The 12,734-nt window shown below is 36.4% G+C and overlaps 1 protein-coding gene across 2 annotated transcripts in view; it reads left to right on the top strand.

Annotated features, from left to right (window-relative positions):
- The window catches only part of si:dkey-178e17.3 (somatomedin-B and thrombospondin type-1 domain-containing protein), a 21,697-nt gene extending 10,357 nt beyond the window's left edge, over positions 1-11,340 (top strand). Inside the window, exons 2-5 of one of the 2 annotated variants that reach the window (XM_024274737.2) lie at positions 4,519-4,701; positions 5,085-5,175; positions 9,241-9,399; positions 10,162-11,340. In XM_024274737.2, coding sequence (XP_024130505.1) covers positions 4,519-4,701; positions 5,085-5,175; positions 9,241-9,399; positions 10,162-10,267 — 539 coding nt within the window. In that variant the 3' untranslated portion in view covers positions 10,268-11,340. Of the gene's footprint in view, positions 1-4,515; positions 4,702-5,084; positions 5,176-9,240; positions 9,400-10,161 lie in introns of both variants that reach the window. The other variant, XM_024274736.2, reaches the window with a different exon arrangement.
- Positions 11,341-12,734: the final 1,394 nt, after the last annotated feature.

The raw sequence follows: 12,734 nt of genomic DNA, 5'->3' as shown, positions 1-12,734 counted from the left end.
CAAAAAGATTTGTAACTCAACCGTAAACATTAGTGTCTCCTCTTTTCAGGGTATCTGTAAACATTACTCTTCCAGATTCTCCTTTCTCCGTTGTAGTAGCAGATTCCTTTGAGGAACCGAGTTAGTGTTTGGGTGTTGTGGACCTCCAGCCTTGTCTGACATATGCATCTCTTTAGAGAAGAAGTGGGGGTGGATGCAGACTGAAAGGAGAGTATGAAAAGGTCTAGAACAAGGAGACAGATGGGGGAATAAAGTGTTAAAGGAAGATAAAGCAAATTGGGGTTTTGTCCTGAAACTCAATAATGGAGCCATGAGAGCAGAAGAGAAAAAGTTGTGAAATTCTAAAATATGCTATGCTATTAACTCATGTAAACTATTTCTTTTATACATAGATTTCTCCATAAATAGAATAAAAATCCTGACTTAGGTTTGTATTCATGGAGTACTTACATTTTTTTTTTATCCGCGGTGGTCAAGGGTAAATCTTTCTAAAAATGTGTTTTTTTTCTTTAATTTTTCTACTTTTACAGTTTTAAAGTTTTTCCTTTGTGCTGTAAAAAATATGAATTTGCACTTGTAATATTGGCTGTAAATGAAACGTTTTTAACTTATTTCGTCTATAGTGGAGGTCAGGTTTTAGGTGAATCTGCAGATGCTCCTATGCAACATTTGTTTTTCTTGTTTTGGGGTCAGAGGTCAGAGGTGGTCTCTGGTTCTCAAACTGTGAACTTTCTCTCCAACAATGCCATGAGGACAGAATGATGGCAGTGTGGGTCAGACTGTCAGCAGGGCGATGGTGTGTGCGGTGGGAGATCCCCTTCGGTGGTAACAGAAGCAGAGCGGGGGACCACCACAGTTTAGTCATTTCCCCTCTGAACTCTGGGGGCGAGTAGGCAGAGACTTGCAGACAGGTCCTTAGTTCTGCTTCCGCATGTGTCGGTCAAGCGAATAATAGCCCTGTTGCCCCTTGAGTGCGGGAACTACCCGACCCCGATTTCACCGGACACCCTCTGCAGACTCAATTGGGAGAAACCAATTTGGTTGGAGGAGGCGATGAGGATGCTGGTGTCTGACCCCATCGTTTCTCTGAACCCTGCTAATGGTAGCTTCATTTTGGATAATAATGATGGTTTTTCACCAGTGTGTGAGCTTGTGTGGCGATCTGGGAAAGGCATGTGTCAGGTGGGCAGCACTAATGTGCAGGAATCCAGAGATTCCACAGTGGCTTTGTGGATGGGCTGTGTCACTGAGACAGCCACCCCCCGCCCCCCTGAAGCCCCGGCAGGACCATGGGAATGAACCGAACAGGCGGCTCCTTAAAAGCCCTCCCGCTCCTGTTCGCACACACCATCATTCAGTCACAGCTTTGTGCTGATTGTTGAATACTATGATAGAATGAGGCGGATTAGATAACATACATCCTGTTATGTTACAGGACTTCTCTCCAATTATGGGCTTCAACCTAAGTGCACCTGCTCTCACTGAGTTGAGCTTTTCGTCACGTCTGCACCGACTCAACTCATCAAATAGAAAACTCTGAAGTTACATTTTGGTGATTTCTCTTCGTATTTTTCAGCACATGTGGCTCCATCTTGATATGTTTATGGCATGTGCATTTCCTCCCCCAAACAAGGCTGTTAAAAGTCTTCCCGTATTAAATATCTGAGCTGGACAGGGCCTGATTACTTGGCTTTGATCACTGGAACAATCTAAGTAATGCAACTTCCTCTTAGCTTGATGTAATTGGCTAAATCAGCCTACTAAACAAGGAGTCTGAGGGTTGTTGTTGTTGTTGCTATTTATGTGGCATGCTGAGTTCATGGGTGTGCATGTCTGAGGGGGGGGACAGGATGCAGGGTTAGCCTCTGTGTAAATGGACCCCACACACATATGACCTGGCCTGCAGACTTCCTGTGTCTGGTTCTTAGCTGATCTGACAGGGGTTGTAATGACAGGTTTCTTCAGAGAAGTCTGCCTACCTGAGTCCACATCCCCATGTGGTACACTTTGAAGGAAGATATCCCAAAAAATTGTGAAACAGACTTAGTATATGTTGAATTTATAGCATCTGATGTGAAAAATATTACATTTTTAGGGTTTTGAAAAGCAAAACAACCATAAACTTATTGACTTAAAGACCCACTTTAATAAAAAATTGTGTTTTTAACATGTTCTTGTGGTATATAACTCACTGGCATGAGAGAAATCACTCGCTCCCTGTGCATTTCAGGACTGATTTTAAGAATCTTTTTGCAGTTTTTTAAAGTTTTCAGGATCTTGGGGCTTCTCATCTGAATCTTTTAAATTATGGGCCCTCGTGGACCCTGAGGTCATCTGGCACTGACCTTTTAGTTGTCCCTAAGGTGAGGACCAAAACTTATGGTGAGGCTTCCTTCTGCTACAAAGATCTTTGTCTGTGGGACATCCTGCTGGAGTGACCATAAAAGTTTTTAAGAAGAGCCTCAAAACCCACATTTTTAAAAAAGCTTTTAGATAATCGTATCTAGTTATTTATCATAAGAAAAATATTTTTTTCTTTAATTTACTTCACTGTGGCGATGTTCTGTGGCTGAACTGCTCCTGGTATAACAGATTTTCTCACAGCAGAGCCAAGCCTTATGTCTCTTTCATACTTAATAGTTTTTATATGTGTGTGTGTGTGTGTGCCTGTATGCATTGTGTGGGGGGTAACTGGGTATATGTGGAGGGGGTGGGGGCAAAGGGGAAGGTTGATTTTAGTTTTTTGTGTGTTTTACTGTCTGTTTTTAATTGTAAAGCGCTTCGAACACCTAAAACATGCTTTTTGATAAACAAAGCTTGATTGATTGAACATGGAGAAATACACAAAAGGGATTTACAAAAGTCCAATTTCCTGCAACATTTTTTTTTTTTGTGAAGAAATAGGAGTAAGTCATTTGGCTGTATTTCCTGGTTTGGAAATGCCTCCGAGGCTCAAAGAAAAGCCACAATGAAACAGTTGGGAATCATTCGACCTGGTCCTGAAGCCTTTTAGACAACTTTAGTTCCTACAGAAGTGGAAAGAATGGCCAAAGAAGAAAACTCTGCTTTCAAGCTTCTGCCTTGATTGTCCTTTGTCATAAATTACCCAATGCTGACGCTTTTAAAACAATGATTTATTAAAGTGTTGTGTGCAGTTAATGTTTTGTGAGACTGTAAGGATTTTAATGATTTGTTTTATGTGGAATTTGTCATTATGACTTGTGCTGCAAACCGTTTTGTTCTCTAAAACAGGCGTCATACCTCCTATAATCTTCCTATGTATCTGTAAATTGTAAAAAAAATACTAAAAATACACTGCACAGGGTTAGAAATATATAAAAGAGGCATAAAGCCAAAGTTATTAGCCAAGCTCCAGCTTTGACAAAACCCCTTTGCAGCATTTTAGCAGAAGCTTCTCATTTCAGTAGTCAAAAACAATGATTTGGGAGGAAAGATTGACCCAAGTGCAGGAAATCAAAAATCAAAGATAAAAATCTAATCATTGAAATGGAAAAGTAACCAGAAAAAAAAGGGGCTAATCAGAGGCACGAAGCAGCTGTGATGATTAGTAATTTGATCTTCACGATAAGAAAAGGGGAAAAACAGGAACTCAATGCTACAATTCAGAATGTGAAGAACTAAAAACATTTAATTCAGAAGAGAAGATTTGGGTAAAACCAGCAGATTTTTACATTGACTGTATCTGAAAACTGGACCAAGTGAGTGTGACATCACCAATTGAAAATAACTAACTCCCGGCTCCAATGAAATTAAGTCAGTTCAGTTGCTGTTTTTTTCGCAATATCTGCGCCGCCATGTTGGAGCCAGATATTGTCAGTAAGCAGTGATTGGTCTGAGTCTGTGTTTCTATGGCAACCGCTCTCAAATCAGAAGTGAACTTTTTGGAAGTCCACTCCCATAACACTTGAAAGTGAGCTACACAAAATCCATCAATCAAGTGTTTTGAACACTTAACGTAAGAGTATTTTTATAGAGGAATCTGCCCTTACAAAAGCAAAATATACTGGAAAATATCTAATTAATCAGCGGAGCATATCTGTTTAAGAAAGTGGGAAGTTTCACCAGATAATCTTTACAATCTTGTTCTACTTTAGATAACTATGACAGATATCATTAATGAGGAGAATAAATAATTTAGGACCTGAAATTGAACCCTGCAGGACACCACAAACAATGCCCTGAAAAAAACTTTTATTTCAATAATTGATTACAAAAATCAAAGTATATGAAACACTTTTAGATATAACTGCAAAAGAGAAAAGTTACAAACTCTTAAATTTTAGTAAAAATTAAAAGAATAAAAAATTGGAACTATAATTCAGATTTCTGACCCACAGAGAAGTATTTCACCTTTATTGTTTATGGAAAAAATAAGCTTAAAAAATACAGTAATGCAGTTTTTTTTTACATTTAGTGAAATACTGTATCTCGACTTACTGTCAATTACAACAGAAAACAAGTTTTAGCTTATATTTGTCCTCCTGCTTCTCCCAGTAGCCATTGACTGTGTGGTGGGTTCCTGGGGTCCGTGGTCCTCATGCACGTCCAAGTGTGGAGTTGGCAGCACAGAGAGGAGTCGACAAGTCTCTGTCCCCCCCAGGAACGGAGGCGCGCCATGTCCTGACCTCAGACAGAGAAGAGGTTGCTATGGAAATGCTGCTGTGTGCAGCGCTGCCAAAGGTAAACGTCTGACCTCCTCTGTGCACCTGAGCATGCATGTCTGCAGGTGTGTGCTCGGATTTTGAACTCCGTTTAATATGAATTTAGTTTGTCCATAGTCTTGAGGGGTTCTTAAGAAGCAGCACATCTGCAGTTGTGCTCTTTCAACACCCTCAGTTACACTGTTAACAGTTAGCAAAGACTTCTAGCTTGTAAAACACCAGATTACACACAATTTTCTAAGTGGAATGTGACAAAAAACAGTCATGCATCTGTTGTCAACTGTGCCAATCATCTGGAAAAGTCTATTTCATTCAGTCAGTAAAACTAAAAGGGTAGAGCTGCTGATAAAAAGAAAATCAAGTTTCTCCTGTAGTTTTCACCTCATTCTATGTTCAAACCAGAGGTGGCAAAGATCCTGCCTGATTCTTTCAAGAGGAACTTCAAGGACCCTTGGAGACGACCACATATGATGATCAAGGAGGAGAAGGCCAGGTAATCCTTCCGTAATCCTTCCCCCATCAGCAAACAGAATGATGCTGTTTGTTGATGAAAGAAAGATTAACTGTTATTCCTTTCTTCATCAGCAAACAGGAAGATGATGAAATAGGTGATGGAATACTCAAATCCCATTTTGAGCTCAATTTTCTTTTACATATGTCCTCCATGAGAAAAATACCACAAGAACATGTTAAGAGAACCATTTCAAATACTGCAACTGGATCTCTATACAAGTTGGTTTTATCCAAGCAAATTCCAAGTACTTTTCTTTTTGGTGAATTATTTCAAAACTCACTTCTTGTTTCCACAACAAAATACAAAAAATACAAATATTATCATGGAAAGCAATAAGTATGATTAATAAAATAACATTTATTTCTAACACTACTTAAATACAAATATTGAGATTGCAAATGGCTACTGAATGATACAAGAAAAGAAACGAGGAACAATCTCCAACATGGAAATCTCCCTGTTGTATGTAGGGTGTCATTTAAAATTATGAGGATAATGAACGAACATCTTCCACAACATGAACCTCGCAAGATGTTATTGCTGTTTTGGTGCAGAGCTGCTGATAGAGGCTTGGTGTGGTATGCTGCCAACTAGTGGTTGGGGGTTTAAGTGGAAAACAAAAAAATGCTGAATGTTACTCATAAGAACCCATGGGGACATCAGTGTAAGAAAAACGAACATAAATATGATCTGTGGTCCGTTTGGTCTGTAGTGTATTATAACATATTGTATAATATAAAATATTGATACGATATAATTTGGGAAAAAAGTGTAAATTTGTTGAAAAAATGTTTTGGCAGTATAAGAAATCTATGACGGAGCCACCAAAAAAAAGTGTACAAACAAAAAAATATATTTTTTACGATTTTAAATCTCATAAATTTACGAGAAAAGTCATAACTGTAAAATTCTGAGAATAAAGTCGCATATTTATGACTTAAAAAGTCAGACTAAATTTAAGACTTTTTTCTCGTAAATGTATGTGTTTTAAAGTTATATCTTTATGACGTCATATCTCCTAAATTTATTATTTTTTTTTCTCTTATATTTACAAGTTTTTTTCTTATAAATTCACGAGATATGAAGTAAAAAAATGTACGACTTTAAAACACGAAAAAAGTCATAAATTTAGCCATATTTTTTTTAAGTAATAAATGTATGACTTTATTCTCGTAATTTAACAGTTTTCTCTTAAATTGATGAGATTTGTTCCATAATTTAATATCTTTTTGTTCGTAAACTGGCCCTAATACTCAGTTGTATAAATCAGTACCAGTATTGTCAAAACAAATTCACAGAATTAATTTTCCTACAACTCTAATATAAACTCATTAAGTATAAAAATTTATTTTCCAAAGACTTTGGGGAGTAAAGTGATCTAATACTTATAATTACACTTTTTTTTTTTAAAATTGGTTCATTTTTTTAATCTTTCAGAACAGTTTGGCATGAATGTACAAATGGAGATGTAACATTTAATGCTGATTTAACATCAGTATTTGTTCGAGCGGCTGAAAGGTCACCGTGAGGCGAGCTTTGTGTGAAGATTAGCAAATGGAGACCAAGGCCGACGTTGTCAGGGAGAACTCAGCCTTGAAATGACTCCGTCAATGTAACACGAACTCGAGCGCTGCATCTCTGGATCATGAGCTGACCTTTACTAACAAGCCAACTATGATCCAATTATAGGGAAACTCTCTGCACTCATATTATCCATGATTTGAGCTGAATGTTGATGTTTGTCAGAACTGGAAAGTGAAGGGAATAAAATCCTGGCTGATGTCCTGAAGGCCCCCATCCTCTTTAAACGGAGTGAAACTGACATCAGATACTTTTGTTTGGATAAAAACGGCAGAATTATGAGCACATCAACTGAGTGCCAGTTTAAACACATGATCTCAGAAAAGAAGTGGACTAACAATAATTATTTGAACATTTCTCAGAATAGAAATACATAAATATACAAAATAGTGATGTATTTTCTGTTCAAATCTAAGCACAATTCTGTCAAGCAATATAAAATAGTCATCAGTAGTTTTTGTGAAATAAAAATGTATTTCAAATATTCCATCAGTACATTTTCTCAGAACAATTGAAGAATAGAAGAAAGGAGCTTTGAGTTTTTATTTAAACATTTCATTAAATTAAGTCTTTAGTTTCTATTAAGCTAGAAAGAACTACCACAGTTTGGTTAGAAAATCATCAGACTGGAGTTGCTTGTTGGTAATAGTTGTCTGAGTCAGAGACAAAATAAATATTGGAGAGGAGTTCAAAGTGGCTTCCAAAGAACACAACTAATAGAAAAGCTGAGCTTTAATTGTTTCCAGTCTGGACTCAGAGCTGTGTTGACATGAGGCTAGTGCAGGTGACCATGAATGGATCTTCAAAAGACACAAATCTCATCATCAGTCAGTTTGTTAAAACCGTCAGATGGCATCAAGCCAAGTCTGCAGAACAGAGAGAAAGAGGAGATGGAGAAAGAATTTGGATTTGTTGTTTGTCTTTTGTTCCTGTGGAGTTCAGTTCAGTTAAAAGCTTAAAAGTAACTTTTTAAACTCTAAAGAGAAACTTAAGCAGAGCATTAGGCTGTGCCAGCCATTAAAGGACTGGGTCGTCATGGTCTTCTGCACAGGCCAGCTTTGCAGCTGAAAAAGTATCTGTCGGAACACAGAGCACTGGACAAGACATTAAAAACAAACTGTAAATTAAAATAATTCCTTCAAACTAACAATTTGTGGCCAGAATTTAGTATTTTGTGTGCTAAAATAGACATTTTGTGAGCACAAATTTGCATTTTCAAATTGATCATTTTTGGCCACAAATTCATATTTTGTGCAGGCAAATTTGCATTTTGTAGCCCAAATGTAGTATTTTGTGGCTAAACTTTAGTGCTTTGTGCACAAACATTAGTATTATGTGGGCACAAATTAGTATTTTAGTATCATTTGTTCCTATCTTTAAAATTTCCCTTCAAATTAATAATTTGTGGCCACAAATTATCATTTTGTAGCCACAATTTAGTGTTAAGAATATATTTTTTGTGCACATATATCAGTATTTTGTAGAGACCAATGAGTATTTTAGCATCACCTGTTCCTACTACTAAATGTTTCCCTCAAATTGATCATTTCTGACCAATAATTAATATTTTGTGTGCACAAACAAGCCTTTTGTGGCAAAAATGTAAGTCTTTTGTGCACAAAATTTACATTTTGTGGGTAGATATTTGTGTTTTGTGGGCACAAATTTGTGTTTTTAGCATAATCTGTTCTTATAACTAAATTGTTCCCTCAAATTAATATTTTGTGACCACAAATTCGAATTTTGTGCACACAAATTAGCCTTTTGTAGCCACAATTTGGTATTTTGTTGCCAAAATATAGTGTTTTGTGCACACAAATGAGTATTTTGTATGCACAAAGTAGTATAATAATGCTACTTTAACACAAAAAACTATTTTTTGTGGACAATAAGCTTATTTGTGCTGACAAAATACAAATTTTTGTCCTCCTAATCTTAATTTGTGCCCACAAAATTCAGTTTGGAGCGCTGCAAATACTAGTTTGTGCTCACAAAATATTCATTTATGTGGATCAAAAGTCTTATTTGTGTACACAAAATGTTCATTTGTGGCAAAAAATATTAAATTGTGTGGATCAAATACTAAGTTGTGCCTACGAAAGACTAATTTGTGTACACTGAATGGTAATTTGTGCCCACAAAATACTAATTGGTGTGCTCTCAATACCACTTTGTGCACAAAAAAAATATGCTAATTTGCTCCTCCAAAATACTAATTTGTGGCCACATACTAGTAATTTGAGGAAATTATTTTTGTTCTGAGGATCTGCAGTGTTATTTTTTTCATCCAGCAGTTTTTTTCATCCAGCAGTCAGATTCTGACCTCTTGACTGCCGATCCATGCCCATGCGATCTCACATGGCTCTCAGATCAGCTGGTTTAAGAGCCCAAACTTTTATACAATCATCAAATGTGGGTGAGATCATTTCTATATTTCCTCCTTTTGCTGCTCTTTTCCTGCAGTTACTGCGTCTATCTGCGCGTGAAACAGGCGGCTTCAGCCTGTAAGCTGAAGCAGTGGAGCGCTCAGCTGGTGAGAGAAAGGCGGATCTGCGCCGAGTGTCAGAGCGATGCCATGTCCAAGTCTGACCGCTGTGAAGGTGACGGCCTGCAAAACATTAGGTGAGAGACTAAAACATATGAATACCAGAACTATTTTTTTTAGTTAAGTGAAAAAAAACTTTAAATGAAATTTTTATGCAAGTTTCAGTGAAATCTAGGATTTTATTTATTTATTATTATTTTATCTTTTTGATTTACTGCAGGATAGTAGAGTCAGAAATTCTGTACTGAAAAGAAACCATACCAACTAAATATTTATCATACGTCATAAAGACATCTGAACACAGTTTTTTGTTGATCTATAAAAGGGCTTATTGGAATGAACATTGAATTTTTAACACTTTAAATATGCAAAAAAGTTTTTTTTTTTTTTTTAGTTTTTGCTTAGATTTTATCGCTTGAGTGGAAACATTTTTTTTGTTAAATTTTTTTTCTTTTTTTCTGTTTGTATTCTTATTGTTTTTTCCAGGATAGACAAATACAAGCATAAGATTCAAGTTTTGCCATAATTATATAAAATCAGTACAGACAAAGAGGAGCATATTTTTTTCAACTTAAGAAATTCAGGATCAAGATGTTGCGTTTAAAAAAGTTCTCTCATTTTTAATAAGACAAAAACATTCTATTATTACATAAATTAAATTGTAAACAATTCATTAAATGCTTTTGTTCACATTTCTGCTTTGAAAGCAGAAAAAATAATATATATATATATTTTTTAAAGAGGTGACAATCTTGTTGTTTTCTGTAAATCAAAGGGTTTGTCCTTAAAATTAGGAAACAAAACCTAAAAAAATGCTTTATTGATCTGCTTTATTCCAGGACGTTCTGGACAGCAGCTTCAGCTCCAGGTTGTCAAGGCTCTTGGGTGCGGGAATCGTCCTCCAGTCACTGCCGGTGTCCTCCTTACTCTGTCCTCTTCATCTGAGCGGGACATCCGGATCCAAAGACACCCTTCTCCTCGGGCCTGCTCCGGCCAAGCCTGATCCAGACCCTCCAATCCACAATATTGGGTGGTTCACTCAAGGATATCAGCTGCATCCTGCCACTTTTACTCCTCAAACCTGTGTGCTGTCTGCCAAGGGCTTAGCACAGACCTTTCTGCATTCATTTTTATATTTTACAGCCACGTTATTTACATTTCTCCCCCCGAAGCGCAGCGCAGTCTGTCTTTTTACCTCTGAAACTTTCTATCTACCTCCACCATTGCTAATGTATCTACTAAATGTATAAATACACACCATATTTGATTGTTTATGTATATTTGTCGATGTAGCTACTTATAACCAAAAGTAAAACAGCAGCTTGAGCCCAAATGCATTGGGGTTTTTCTACGTTTGTCTGATATTTTATTACATTTACAAATAATTGAAATAAATACTACTGGGATTGTCAGTTTAGTATATTTGATGCTCCTCTTTTGAATGGCTGCACCTTCTGTTTAGATCTGAGTGTGTTTGAGAGGAAAAGGAGCCATATAAGAGAACTCCAGCGAGGTTTTCTCTGTCCTCCTCTGCGTCTTTGACGAAAAATAAAGCTCCAGGACTGTTTTGTCTCACAGCCTGTCCTATACTTTTATCAGCAGAGCATTCTCCTGAATAAATACTGCGTACAGCCAAGTCACGCCTCGCTATTAATCACTTGAAGCCACCTCCCGACGGCTCAAACAGCGTTTTCCTCTTCTCGTGTTTTCTCTCCTGACTTGGTGTTTTCTTTGAAAGCAGCAGCACAGCTGGTTTCAAAGAAAAGAGCAGGTGTAGTGTCAGAAACGAAAGTTTTCTCCCAGAAAACTGTTATTTTGCCTTTTTTCTTTTTCCTCCACGCGTTTTGTGTGTTTATTTATTTTTTAAGCAAGCTTTGAATTTATTGGTGCTTTACAGTATATTCTTTACACTGTCCATTTATGCAAATAAACACCTCGACTGTCATGTTCTGTACTGTCGTTTCCATGTTTATATTTCCTAAAAATATTAATAAATGTGGGTACAGTGACGACGAATACTCCCGCAGTAAGACTAGTTTTTACCTGTAGCACAGTAAAAAGAAAAACATGAAATGTTTCCATCATTATATGTTTTTTGTTGCATTCCTGGAATTTTTTACCTGGTGTGTAAACGCGAAGAAGACAAGCGATGACAACTAATATGTGTAATTTTACTTTTCTGCTACATTTTTCTGCGATTTTGGGCTTGTTTTGTATGATATAATGTGATGTGCAGACAGATGAAGCATGCGGGCGAGAGGCACGACAGCTTGCGTCACATGCCAGTACATCTGTGGCTGTTTTTGATCATCTTTGCAGAAATGTTCCAGACGTTAAATGGCAGTTTCCTCCCCCTTAATGTGACATTTGTTCTAGTTTTGTTAACACGGAGGAATGTATTTGTGCTTTTTACTGTTTATTTGTTCCTTTCATGAACAATAATGTATTCAATACACAACTTACACATAGTCATAGGAGATTTAAAAAACATAGTTTTAGCCACTTTACTTCCAAATTTTCACCCAAAACAACCCAAAGGAATTTAGAATATGATACTTTTTAAGTTTTACTTCCTCCTGTTTTCAATTAGCAAAAACAACAAATTTAGTCTTTACTAGATTCAATAAAAAAAGGCGTGTCATCTGCAAATAGAACAAGTTTAAAACATTTTAGTCTCTGAAAATAGCATTAATACATAGACATATATATATATATGTATGTGCGTATAAATATGAGTGTGTATTTTTAAGGGTCTGGCGATACAATACATATCCCGTTACATGTGTCATGATACGATATGTATCCCGATATTTTCCAAGAAAGTATCAGTCAATATTTCACTTTCCTTTTTTTTTAATTGTGACTTATAAAAAACGTTATCTGGATATGAATACGCCTTTCACATAAATAAAATTGGAAAATACGTTTTATTTAATGACCATAACATTAAGCACTGCAGCTGTATCTCATATAAAAGTTGCTTTTAACCAAGCAAAATCATTTCTTTTGGTGATTTAATCATTATTTTTTCAACACTCATTTTTACATGAGCCACAAAGAACTAAAATCTGCATTTTATTTGGACCTAAGTTGAATTGATCTTATTTTGCTAACAACAAAAACCGGATCATGAGTTCACTACACAAGTTCTAACACAAGTAGCTCTTGTTCTTGTTTTGGTGAGCGTAGAGCTGCTCAAAGAAACTCGGTGTGCTGTGCTGGCAACTATCGATCGAGGGTTTAATTGGAAAACAAAAACTGCTAAAATACCGGTACATGTTTGCTTTTAAATAAATAATTAAATATCTCCTTGGCTGCAGTTTTAATCGATACAAATATCGTCAAATGAAGTATTGCGATATTTAATTTAATTGATATGATGCGGTGAAATATCGCAATACTTTAAAATATC

This window comes from Oryzias melastigma, linkage group LG9 (genome assembly GCF_002922805.2).
Source record: "Oryzias melastigma strain HK-1 linkage group LG9, ASM292280v2, whole genome shotgun sequence".
NCBI classification, from domain to species: Eukaryota; Metazoa; Chordata; class Actinopteri; order Beloniformes; family Adrianichthyidae; genus Oryzias; species Oryzias melastigma.
This window is presented reverse-complemented; position numbering and strand designations above follow the sequence as displayed.